Source organism: Dermatophagoides pteronyssinus, unplaced genomic scaffold (genome assembly GCF_027571235.1).
Source record: "Dermatophagoides pteronyssinus isolate colony J.1.1.1.1 unplaced genomic scaffold, Derpt_VIB-CSIC_2022.12 sq0003, whole genome shotgun sequence".
NCBI classification, from domain to species: Eukaryota; Metazoa; Arthropoda; class Arachnida; order Sarcoptiformes; family Pyroglyphidae; genus Dermatophagoides; species Dermatophagoides pteronyssinus.
In genome coordinates, this window is record NW_027461527.1 from 915,544 (window position 1) to 929,199 (window position 13,656).

Consider the following 13,656-nt stretch of genomic DNA (forward strand, 5'->3'; position numbering starts at 1 on the left):
AAAATGAAACACAATAAAGCTAAAATCATAATGAGAAAACAAAAATCCTAAACAACTTGTTGCGCGTATTCATTTAGTCTCATTTTTTTCCCATTCTCTTAAAGAGTAAAAATTAAATGTGAATGAAAAACGTTTTTAAAAAGAAAACACAACGTACTGATGACATTGTGGCCCAACTATACGACCAAATGATCATCTATATGATGATGATGATGATCTTCTTCGATCATTATGATAATGATCTTCATTTATTGATCGGTCATCTTATTATTCTACCGATTAAATTGTTGATGACATAATGACATAGTGACAGTGAAATCTGTATATGGATTATTTAATATTAAAAAAAACATTTACGGACAGAGAAAAAATTTTTAATTAATTGTTGATCAATTCATCTGTGAAAAAAAAGAGAGAAAAAAATATGTATATTTTCGAATGGATATAGGTTTTTCTTTTATTAGAAAAATTTATCGCTATGTTTGTTTTATCATTCGACAAAACTAAATGTATCGAATATCTATATTTGTCAAACACAGATGTACATTCGGGGATTGATAAAAAAATTATCTTATAAAAACATATCGAACATGTGTGCAACAATGATAATGAAAAAACTGGTCAGATTAACGAAAGGAAAGTAGATATCATGTATCCGATTTAATTGTCAATCAATCGATCGATCGACAATTTCGAAATTTTAGCCAATGTGATCCTATATAAATGTATCGGGTTAAAAAAAATGAAAAAAAATAAGAATTAAAATAATGGAAATGAAATTGAATCGATAAATAGTAACAACAACAACAACAAAAAATGAGGTGAATATTTTACGAAACAAAAATTCACCTATAAAATATCAAGTTCACTATGACAAATTCACAGGTAAAAACAAAATTAGCTGAGATCAACAAGTGAATAAATATAAAAATTGGAGCAATAATATTTTCAAAAAATATAGATAACAAAAATAACATAGCATAAATAACATAATGAAGTCACAAACAACATACACACGAAAAAAAAAATATGAGAATATAGCTTGCCCTGAATCAGTATCATCATATGACGTTTTGAACTAATTTCAAATATTAAACTCTTTATGAATAAAGGAAATTTTTTTTTTAAATGAAAACAGAAAGAAATTCAAATAAATAACAACAACATTACCTACCTTATCTTAAATCATGATCATTTATTATTATAAACATTCAATGATTATCTCCGGTGATGATGGTGGCTGTGATGATGGTAATGATTTCATTTCCTTGTTTCCATGATCATCATCATCAATAACAACATTAAGATGTTGATTACTACCAATGTCATTGCCATCAATATTTTTTGTTACTATATTTTCATTTTTCGAATGTTGAAATATAAATTTTTCCATTTCAAATAATTTACTTTTAATTTCACGTAATAATTTTTTTTCATATTCAATTTCTTCGGTTATATCACGTATACAATCCCATTGACGATGATTTAATTCATCATTTTCATTTATTCTTGATAATTGTCTCTGTTGATCAACAATATATTCACCAGCAAGTAATTTCCAATAAAGACAATCTTCCGGTGAAATTATGTTTTCATTTTCAGTGAATTTTTTTCGTTTACGTTGTTGATAAATTCGTTCGAATAATTTACACCAATTTCGACTATAACAACAGCAACATAGAATATATGCAATATAATAACATAAAATGTATAAATAGTAAACAATACTAAATGGTTCCGGTATCGATAAACGATTAGCAAAATCTATTACTAATTGATAACGTTGAAATTTCCAAATTGAATCAATTTCTGATACCCATTTTGATGCTGTTACAGCAAATATAGAAAACAATAATGGACCAAGAATTAATTTTAGTATGATGAAAAATTGAAAAACAAACACATATATTATAAATGTATCTTGATTATCTTGATAATCAATAATGATAGAAGAATTATCGAATGAACGGAAACTATTTGGACAATATTCTGCTTGTTTTTTCGGATCATTTGTCACCAAAATTTTGCCTGATGGTGGTCCAGTGAATAATGAAACTATTCCTTGATGAAATACCGATTTAATTGAATCAATTGTTAATTCTTCATATGGATATTGTAATGATCGAATAGCGATAGAATTAGCAATCAATATAACAGTAGTGATACGCATATAGTTGACAAAATCCACAGTGATCATCAATCGAAATCGATACAGAAAAGGACCGAGCGTTGGTGAAATCGGTAAATATACCGAGATTAATCGATAATAAAAGTACAAAACAGCTAATGCGATCATTATTTTTTGCCAATAAATTGGATAAAAATATATTCGTAGAACACGGGTGGTAGAAAAAAATCCAGTGAATGTTAGAATTAATAGAATTTCAATAATTTTCGTATACAAAGTTACCACAGATGAATATCTTATGAATAAAATATAAACATGTCGAATATAACTGATTGCGATAAGCAATGACCAACTACAAACAATTGAATCGAGAATAATATTACCACAATTTGGATACAAAGCTGCTAATGAAATTACCATAAGAAATATTACATAGAAAAATAATGATGTATAAAATTTGCTAATAGGTGCCGACCACATCATAACTATCATTTTCCATAATGGTGGCTGTTTTTGTACGAATACTTCTCGTTTCTTTTTCCGATCGGATGTAATGTTTTGATTCATGTTTGATGGTTTGGATGTTTCGCCATCATTAACAAAAGCTTCATTAGCATAAGACATCTGTTTCATTTCATATGTTCCATCTTTATTTGCATTATTTTCATATACATCATCTAATTCTTCTTCTTCATCATCATCATCACTGAATTCTTCATCATCATCTTTTGGTTTATCATTTTTGAAACGAACCCAAATATACATTGGAAATACTAATAGACTGCATAGTAATATTTTGATCGAAACTGGAACAGTAAAAAAACCCCATGTTATTTCACGTATACGAATCTTTCCTTGAAAAGTATTGGCCAACCATTTTTGACAGCAAGGATGAGCAAGAAATTGTTTCAATCGAGCATTTGCTGCAATATCTACAGCCGTCATATAATTAAAATCTTTGATTGATTCTCTTAACACATTATATGCAAGCGAAATATTTTCCTGATAACAACGATCAAGCACATCGTATGCATATTTTGCAAAAGTTTTTGATCGTTGTTCAAGTTCAAATTTTAGATTCGTATCATAAACATGCCAAGATAATCTATCGAAAAACATCGATATAATCAATGCTAAATGTATTGGATGATCACAATATTTCCATAAAATTTCAACCAATTCATAACGATTTTGTACCACTGCCCACATTGTTAACAATGTTAAAGCTTTACGTTCGGCTACCAATGAATCTTCAATGAAATCGCTAGCATTCAGATGAAGTTCATCTATATTTAAAAAAAAATCAACTTGTTGAATCAAACATTACTACAAATCACTTACTAATTTTGACTAAATTTTGTAATCCAGTACCAAATTCTAATAACCAATTTAGATCGGTTTCAATAAAAAATTTTGATTGTCGATCGACAGGTGATTTACTTAGAACCGTTTCCCAACAAACAGCATGAAAAAATTCATCATCATGTATCATACGAAATAATCGGCTTAATTTTGATGGTGTCAAAAATTTATGTAATTGAAAACCATTAGCTAAAAATAGTTCAACAAATTCTTCACGATCTTGCCTAGTCAAAATGCCTAAAAATTTTGATTTCAACAGTCCATTTAAACTGACTGAATTCATTGAAAATAAAGCATTTCGTGCAACCGTAGCACAATTCCAATCAACAATCAAATCAAAATCTTTGGAAAATTGTTCACCATATGGACGATCAACATTACGATGTTTAGATTTCAATATAGCATTCAATAAATATTCACGAAGATTTGTCAGGTTACCTTGATTAATATTGTATGTATCCAATAAGATTAAATATTCACGACCATCTTGTCGTCGATGTTGTTTTGTAAGACAAACACATTCAATAACTTGTTGACAAATTCGATTACGTTCATTGTTTTTATTTTCATCTTCTAATTCATTAAATTGTTGTATGATTTTCTTATCCAACAATGGTTTTACATTTTTGTCAATATAATCTTTGTCTATGGAATCAACAAATGAATCAAAAATTCTAGCATAAGCATACGAAACAATATCGGCCATTCCACCACTTCCTTGTAATACAACAACCGGAATTCTTTTCTTTATTAATTGTAAAACAAGCTGTATGTTTTCAGGTTCTCCATCAATCAAAATCGAAACAAATGGTGTGTCGGCATTATTTTCATCAGAATTTTTTGCTGATTTTGTATGTTCCGATTGTTTTTGGTCATGATTGTTAACACAATCTTTGATGTTGAATAAATCGATCAATTTCATAATAAAATCATTATTGTAGGGAAAATTTTTCAACACAATAAAATTTGTATGATCAGGATTCAATTCAAATCGATGACCATCATTAAAACCAGTGTTTTCAATGTTAAATAAATTCTAAATGAATCGAAAAAATCGATGCATACCAGATAAAACAATGTCAAATAACCCCTAAAAAAAACATCAAACTTACCAATGCATTTTCGATATAACAAAGTTTTCGTCCATAAATCAGATGATTTTCATGAGCGATTCCGATCAAATGAAAAGAATTTACTTGTTGATAAAGTCGACCTTTCAATTTTGCTTTTTGAAATTCTCTTTCGATTGCCGAACAAACATAAGATGTTACGCCGCCATTAACAGCATTAGTCAAAATCCACATATTGGTAGACATGGCCGCTTTTGCTATTCCAATCTGAAAATTTTTGATTTGTTTTTCATTTTTCCATCGCGAATTTTGTGATTTTCCTGTAACAATTAAGGTGACAATTTTGGGCATTTCAAGTTGCCATTCTTCCAATAATATTCGTGATAAATCATTCAATGTGATATGTGGCTCGAGGGCGACGAATGGTTTGAACTTTAAAAAAAATGAGATGAGCTATTTTAAATCAAATTTTTTCAAATTTAACACTTACATCATATTGATGATCTTTGTGTAGAAAATGAATTTCACCTAAAATGAATGATGGTCTTGTTTGTTGAAATTCAAATGGTGATTCTTGTATGGTATTTAATTGTCCTGTTAAAGGTGTTGGCAGTGGAGTAGGAAGCGGAAATATCGAACCAGAACGTCGTGAACGTCGACGTGTTGCTAATTTTGTTTGTTTAAGATATGTATTCAATTTAGCATCTTCATCATAGCAATCACCGTGTTGATTTCCTTGTTGCGAAATTCGTGCTGCCAATTGTATTCGTTTGACGATTGATTGAAAGCCACCAGTTCCTGAACTGGTACCAAGTTTTAAGGAATTTTTCGGCTCAGCCGATGAAGATTCTTGACTCAGATAAATTTCATCATCTTCGTCATTCATTGGATTTTGGCTATTATTCATCCTGAACAATCGATGCTATTATGACTAATAGATTTGTAGATAACTGACAAACCTGACATTTTGCGATTGATTTCCAGAAAAAAACAGTAGCCTACAAACACCTGTGCATGTTTAACCTTTTTTATCATTAAACTGTTTTTATTAATTATCAAATTTATCGATCAGAAGATTCAAAAATTCGAAACACTTGAACAACGAATGACAGGTGTATTGAATCCGCCATGAATTTAAATTTACCATTCGTCCTGTCTTCTATGAATAACGCATCAAACATGTCACGTGTGCTACTCGCGTGGTCTCTTTTCACGCTTGAATTTCGACAATTTAGCGATAATCATGAAAATTAAATCAAAAAAACTAAATAAAAATTACCGCACTAAAACCGACGATGATAAAGATGAAATCGAATTGCTTAAAACCGAAATCAATCAATTTGATTGGTCTCGATTTGAACGATTCGAAGATCTGCCTGTTTCAATGACAACTAAACGTGGACTAGCAAAAAACAACTATATTACACCAACCGACATTCAACGACAATCTATTGGTTATGCTCTCACCGGTAATGATGTACTTGGAGCGGCTAAGACTGGTTCGGGTAAAACGTTAGCATTCCTAATCCCAATGCTCGAACTTTTATATCGAAATAAATGGACAGCGTTCGATGGTGTTGGTGCATTGATCATTTCGCCAACACGGGAATTAAGCTATCAAACATTTGAGGTATTGAAAAAAATTGGGTCCGAACATGATTTTTCTGCTGGGTTAATTATTGGCGGTAAAGATTTGAAATTCGAAAGTAAACGTATGGATCGATGTAATATAATTATTTGTACACCTGGTCGTTTACTTCAACATATGGACGAGAATCCTCTTTTTAATTGTGACAATTTGAAAATTTTAATTCTCGACGAAGCGGATCGAATTTTAGATCTTGGATTTGCTAAAACAATGAATGCAATTATATCTAATTTACCAAAACAACGACAAACTTTATTATTTTCGGCAACACAAACCAAATCGATCAAAGATCTTGCCAGGTTAAGCCTTAAAGATCCAGTTTATGTTTCTTCGCATGAACATGAAAAAAATGCTACACCGGATAGCCTGATTCAAAGTTATATTGTTTGTCCGATTGAGGTGAGATTTTTGTTTAAAAAATTTATAACTTCTAATTTATTTGTGTGTTAATATTTAGGATAAAATCAACATGTTATGGTCGTTTCTTCGACAACACACCAGACACAAAATCATCGTATTTATATCCACTTGTAAACAAGCAAAATTTATCTATGAATTATTCTGTCAACTTCGACCGGGGATTCCATTGCTTGCACTTTATGGTACCTTACATCAGATGAAACGAATGGCAATCTATGACAAGTTTTGTGAATCATCGAGAATTGTTTTATTCGCAACGGATATCGCTGCACGTGGTTTAGATTTTCCTGCCGTTAATTGGGTAGTTCAGTTAGACTGTCCCGAAGATACAAACACCTATATACATAGAGTTGGTCGTACAGCTCGTTTTGAACGAAATGGAGAATCATTATTAGTGTTGGCACCAAGTGAAGAACAATCTATGGTTGAACAATTGAAACAGAAAAAAGTACCATTAGAAAAAATCCAAGTAAATCCTCAGAAATTGTCATCGATTCAGAGAAAAGCCGAAGCATTATTAGCCAAACATGTATCTTTGAAAGAATCAGCTCAACGTGCATTTAAAGCCTATTTAAAATCAGTGTTCATGATGAAAGACAAAAATGTATTTCAATACGAAATGCTTGATGTCGAACGATATGCCCGATCGTTTGGCTTGTTAACAGCGCCTCGTGTTCGTTTCATCGAACGTAAAATGAGTGCTCGTTTGAAGAATCAACCCTCAGTAAAAAATATCGAAATCGAACCAACGAATCATGCGATAGCCATGAGCGAACAGAATGATGACGGTGACAGTGATTTTGATGATTTGTATCAAGTGAAAACATACGAATTTCAAGATCAAAATACTGATGTTGCCCACACAGAAATAGATAATTTAAGAAGAAAAAAGATGCTTACGAAAGCTGCTATTTCAAAAAGATTGTTAAAGAAAAATATTCCGTTAAATTCAAAGATAAAATTTGATGATGAATGCAATGCTATACAGGAAGGTAAACTACGAAAACAAACAACAGAATTAACGAAAAAATTGGATGAAATGGAAACTGGTATCGATATCGAATTGGCTAAACAAATCATGAAAGAAGAAGATATTATTGATAAAAAACTGTATCGAGATTTGATTAGAGAAAAGCATTTGGCTAAAAAATTGAAAATGAAAGAAATGCGAAAAAGAAAGAATTCAATAAAATCAGATGATGATGATGATGATGATAATGATGAGGAGGAAGAATATCTTGACAACGAAGACGTATACGATGAGGATGATGATGAGGATCAAATTGTCACTCAGCAATATATTGATGCTTTGCCCGATCCAGATAAAGTATTTGGTAGCAAAGATTCCAAGACCTACGATTCAGACAATCATTCTGAAAACAACGAAAGTAGTGAACTGCAAGTACAAACAACGAAGCGGAAAAAATTCCGTAAACCAAAATCATCAAAGAAACAGAAATTTAATATATCAAACAATAGTGAAAATTTAGAATATTTTGAACAAATGGCCCAACAATTATTAAATGTTTGATTTTATTCATTATTTCATTGATTTTTTTAATGTTGTTAAAATTAAATAACGATACAATTTAAATAATTTAAGCAAGTTCTTGTAGTTCTTTATAAATAATCGCTTTATATTCTTCAAATCCACCTTTGAGACATTTGATTGTACCATCAGTGCAATGCCATAATTCTTGGCAAACTTTTTGTATCATATTCTGATCATGAGTTACGAGTATAACACCACCACTGAAATCATTCAAAGCTTTAGCTAATGCTTCGACTGTTTCGACATCCAAATGATTAGTTGGTTCGTCCATTATCAATAAATGAGGACTATAAAAATGAGAAATTTAATTAGAAAAAATTTTTTAAAAAAGGAACAAACTTACTTTGTCAAAGTCATGGCTGCGAAAGCTACACGAGATTTTTGTCCACCGGATAAGGATTGTAGTGATTGTAAACCTAGATCACCAGTGATACCGAAACCTCCTAGATATTTTCGGTAATGTTCAGCCGATTTTCCAGGCTGTTGAGTGGCCATAAATTGTAATGGGCTCTGATTCATTGGTAATTGATCAACATGATGTTGAGTGAAATAACCGATAGCCAGATTACGATGTGAATGTCGTACTCCGCTGGTTGGATTCAAATCACCGATCAATAATTTAAGCAACGTAGTCTTACCCGATCCATTATCACCCACGATACAAATACGTGATTGTAGATTGGCATTCAGGTTGATATTTTTCAGAATTGTACTGCCAGGCTGATAGGCAAAATTTACCTCAGTTAATTCAAGAATCGGTGGCGATAAACTTTCAGGCTGAGGCAACTTGAACACGACTATGGATTCTTTTTCAACCTGGTCGACAATCTTTAATTTGTCTAATGTTTTAATTCGACTTTGTACCAATGACGCTCTTTTGCTATTATAACGGAAACGATCAATAAATTCTTGTGTATGTTTGATATACATCTGTTGTGATTCGAATTCACGTTCTTGATTTTTAAGTTTTTCAGTCATAGCTGTCATGAATGATTCATATGTTCCTTGATAACAATCAATTTTTCGAGAATGAAAATGAAGTATTTGTGTTGGTACTTCGGAAAGAAATTTTCGATCATGTGATACGACCAATAAGGTTGAAGTCCAATGATTAATTAGATAATTGGTGAGCCAAATAATGGCTTTCATGTCCAACATGTTGGTAGGTTCATCGAGCAACAAAAGATCAGGTTTTGAAAACAGAGCTCTTGCCAATGCTAAACGCATTCTCCAACCACCAGAAAAAGTTTTAGTTGCATTCTTTTGCATTTCATGCGTAAAACCTAAACCTAGAAGAATGGTAGCAGCTTTAGCTGGAGCTTTATCAGCTTCGATAGCGGTCAATTCGTGATAAATTTCATTCAATTGTTCAGTTTCTTTATCGGTTAGCGATGATTTCTGTGACAAGATTTTTTCACGTTCAAGTAGATCTTTTCGAACAGTATCACATTCGAGAACCGAATCCAAAGCGGTCGTATCATCACCAACTACTTCTTGTTCTACATGTAGTATTCGGATATGTGATGGAATGACCAATTGAGCAGTGGATAACATCTTTAATAGAGTAGATTTACCAATACCATTACGGCCACAAAGCCCATATCGTTCACCATAATTTAATGATAAATTAGCACCTTGCAATAACACATGACTGCCAAATGAAATGTCGAAATTTTCAATTTTAATATCTTTGGTTCGATTCGTTCCCGATTCTTCTTGTCGATTAGATTTTTTGGACAATGATTGTGATGCCGATGCCTGTACATTCGAAATGGTTGTATTTTCAGTAGTTGTCGGACCTACACCATCTCGTCGTTCTGCTTTTTGTTTAAGCTTCTCTTCGGCTTTTCGAAGTTTATTCTGGTCAACTTTCGATTCAACCTCTTTACCGCTTGTCCATATTGATTTCCATTCTTCTTCTTTTTCATCATCAACAGTTGAACCAATGTGTATTGGTCGACTAAGTCTAATATCATCATCATCATCATCGTCTAGTTCATTATTAGCGCGAATTATATTGAATATTTTATCACACATAGTCTGACATAAACTTTCCGGTGATTTAGGTGGATTCGGATTGAATGCATCATTAAAACATGAGATGAAAATTTCACCAACTGCTTCTTTGATATCTTTTGCTGAAGCAAATGTATCAGATGTTAATACACCGGTAATATAGTCGGACAATTGTTGATCAATATCGGGGATTTGTGCCTGTACGATATTTATGATTTCGGTTGCAGCCATTTTAAGAATTTTACAAAAAATCTATCGATAATAAAAATTTAAATTAGAAAAATGATCATCAAATTCTGGCACGTTGCATCAATCGGCTACATTGACCTAAATCGATTGGGAATGTTGGGTTGCAATAGTTTTTTAAATCTTGAGCCGCGCATATAAATACAGAACATTTATGAAATAAAAGTTAATTTTTTATTCATTGTAAACAAGAAAAAAACATAATAAATTCAAATCCATTCATTCAGATTAATCGATGGTAATTGATCGCATCGTATTTTCGGATTGCTAGTCGAACGGAATGTTAAATTAGTAACTAAATCAAAACAGATTAACTCAATATTCGATTGACCTACCTGACCGACGGTATTAACAATGCGAATCGTTGCATAATACCGACATCACTATTATCGCAAAGAATTTTTGCCAAAGAAATCTTTTTAATTTCAGCCAATTGTCCTGGCGTGAATGATGTTTCCATGCCACCATTTTCATACCAGAATCGATCACCTTCTTTGGTACGTCGAAATTGTTCACCGATAATACAAGCAAACGTTGGACCAACAACAGCACCCGGTAAAATCTGTTCAGATGTTCCGGCAATGAATAAATCAACATCTTCTACTCGTTTGTATAAATGGCTAAGAACATCGGCTACGGTTGGATTTGATAACACGTTACGAAGATCAGCAAACGATTCCACTTTTGAAAGACCACAAAGTTCACGATATTTAACATAACTTTGAATACCATGATCACGACCACGTTGAATATTCAATGCAACTAGATCAAGTCCAAATCTTTTGCCCGGTGCTTGAAACAAATGATTGGTCACATCTCGTGTGAAAAAATTATCAACTAAAAACAAACAGATAAATAAATAAAACAGATAATCTCATTTGTTGCATTGCATGAAACTTACAATTTTTCATGCCTTGTCCAATTAGACCGGCTATTCGCATATCATATACACCAGGTTGATATAATAAAGATGGATTAGCAAATACATCTCTCAATGAAATTTGAGCAATAATCTCATTTTCCGGTGAATTTAGATTCAATATACCATTCACTAATGAATGTAACCTATATGCTGCTGTACTGAATTCATTTAAAATTGTAGCATCTACAGCCTGATCATAGGAATCACTATAACCATCACGAATTTTTAATCCAAAATGTTCAATGGTTTTTGGTCCGAGAATTAGTGGCAACATTTCATTATAGATAATGTGCTGTAATTCGGCTATAATGATTCGTTTTGTTTCTTGAAACAAAGTTTCATCATTCCAATTTTGATGCATATTTTGTAATATGGTTGCAATTCGATTATGTTCACGAAGGAATACTGTATGCAAAACAACAAGATCAACGACTTCGTTTGCACGAATATCACCAGCCAAAAAACAACTCATGTTAGATGTACGTGGAATTTGACAATTTCCTTCATTTCGATTCGAAGTGGTGGGTGGAAATTGTCGTTGATTTAACATTGTTACTTTCATTAATCCACCTTGAAATTGACGAAGTCGAGATTCTTGCTGCAATGATGGTCCATAAATGTGATCACCATCAATATATGATGATATTTGATTTAGCTGTTCTCGTGGTCCAAATCTACATTTAGGATTGACAGCTGGTGCTGATCGTACAAAATTGATACAAGTCTGTGATTCAGCTCGAAGAAAAAAATCATCCAAAGGAACTGGAATGACGAAACAGGCTGGATGTAAAAGTTTTGGATTTTGACGAACTTTTTCATCACAACAACTTATACGTTTGTCATCATGAGCTATTCAAAGAAAACTTTTACTTACTCTGTTCAATTTCTAGTGTTCAATACTTACTTCGAGTAATGGCTGTTCGACTGATGTCATGATCAATAAATTGACCGAATTGCATCAACATTGTTGAATAGAAATCATTTTCAATTTGTGATTCCGGTGAAATATGCATTGAAATTTGTCGTGCATTTGGCAATTCACTTCCATCCATTGCACGTCTTGGCTCATTGATACGATCGCCATAATCAGGTGATAACAATCGAGTAAAAGTACTGACAGCTTTTCCTTGATTTGTATAGATAAGATTATTGCAAGTGCCGTCAGGATTTCGGTATCGAATGTTTTGACAAACCGGATTCGGTTCACAAAGACCTGCCAATGAAGAAATGTCTTGAATATTCAGGTTACTAGACTGAATATCGTCGATAGACAAGTTTTGGCTGTAAGGGAAAGAAAAGGAATAAAATTGGTCTTTTTTCGATCGGAATTTGTAATAGCTAACCTTTTAACAAAGCTGATAAACATTTCTAATGCCTGTGTAGCATCATTCATTTCTTTCAATGATAATTGATTACCACCGAAAAAATTTTGATGAGAAAATTCTTGTGTACCACTTTTCGGTTCAAGATCATTTCGTCGCAATTCATTTTCAAGCGATACAAGATCCTGTATAGTTTGACGAGCTTCTTTCGATTCAAAATTGGCTAAATTAACAGTTGGTTGAGTTAATAATTTTGTAGTTTCTTTTGGTTTAATTGAATTCGAAGTTGTCGTTAATCGTCGAACTTCTGGAATACCTATGCCAAAATGCGAAACTTTTTTTTGTATAATTGAATAATTGATTTTGAAAAAATATGATAATTATAAGCTTACCATTATCATGACAACAAACACCGGAAAAACCATTATTCATCTCACAGAATTTTGATGGTGATGATGTTTTTCTTGCACAATTGTAATAAAATTGACATGTACCAATTTCGCATTTTTTTCGAGGCGATAATAATGAATCTATCCGAGAACTAATGGTATTTGATCGTCGTTCATCATTATTGAATCGCAATAATTTCGGTGTACGATGTTGATTTACGAAGTTTACAAACGTCGATCGACTTCGTTGAATTGATGGAAATTTTTGTGTAAATTGAAAAATGTGTTGTGAATTACATGATAATATTGACAATGATAACAATAATATGAATAAAAAAATTGATCGAAAAATAAATGATTTCATCATTATCAATTCGATAACCGGCAGAAAGAAATTATCCGAAATTATTGAAAAAACGTGTTTTTTTTTGTTTCTTGAATCTTTGATTGTGACTGTGATTCTCTGAAAAAGGATGTTCATCAGAAAAAAAAATTGAAATCAAAAGTGATCGAACAACCCTCTTTCGATTCTAATCATTATCATTATCATATCAAACAGGATTCTTTCATTTTTTTAAAAC

At 32.0% G+C, this 13,656-nt stretch overlaps 3 protein-coding genes and 1 pseudogene across 3 annotated transcripts; 1 reads left to right on the top strand and 3 right to left on the bottom strand.

Moving 5' to 3' along the window:
* Window positions 1–481: 481 nt before the first annotated feature.
* On the bottom strand, window positions 482–5,546 carry LOC113797843 (transient receptor potential cation channel subfamily M member-like 2; annotated as a pseudogene).
* Window positions 5,547–5,721: 175 nt separating this feature from the next.
* On the top strand, window positions 5,722–8,230 carry LOC113797895 (putative ATP-dependent RNA helicase DDX10). The gene is made up of 2 exons (XM_027348356.2): window positions 5,722–6,607; window positions 6,666–8,230. Exons 1-2 carry the CDS (start codon window positions 5,804–5,806, stop codon window positions 8,157–8,159), a joined length of 2,298 nt encoding a protein of 765 aa, XP_027204157.1. The 5' UTR covers window positions 5,722–5,803; the 3' UTR covers window positions 8,160–8,230.
* Window positions 8,145–10,533, bottom strand: LOC113797903 (ATP-binding cassette sub-family F member 3). The gene is made up of 2 exons (XM_027348364.2): window positions 8,524–10,533; window positions 8,145–8,467 (listed from the first exon to the last, which is right to left on the bottom strand). The coding sequence occupies exons 1-2, from the start codon at window positions 10,425–10,427 to the stop codon at window positions 8,227–8,229; spliced, it is 2,145 nt and encodes a 714-aa protein (XP_027204165.1). The 5' UTR covers window positions 10,428–10,533; the 3' UTR covers window positions 8,145–8,226.
* A 60-nt stretch (window positions 10,534–10,593) lies between these two features.
* LOC113797890 (salivary peroxidase/catechol oxidase-like) lies at window positions 10,594–13,560 on the bottom strand. The gene is made up of 6 exons (XM_027348350.2): window positions 13,079–13,560; window positions 12,708–13,020; window positions 12,269–12,645; window positions 11,344–12,213; window positions 10,778–11,279; window positions 10,594–10,709 (listed from the first exon to the last, which is right to left on the bottom strand). Exons 1-6 carry the CDS (start codon window positions 13,554–13,556, stop codon window positions 10,652–10,654), a joined length of 2,598 nt encoding a protein of 865 aa, XP_027204151.2. The 5' UTR covers window positions 13,557–13,560; the 3' UTR covers window positions 10,594–10,651.
* Window positions 13,561–13,656: the final 96 nt, after the last annotated feature.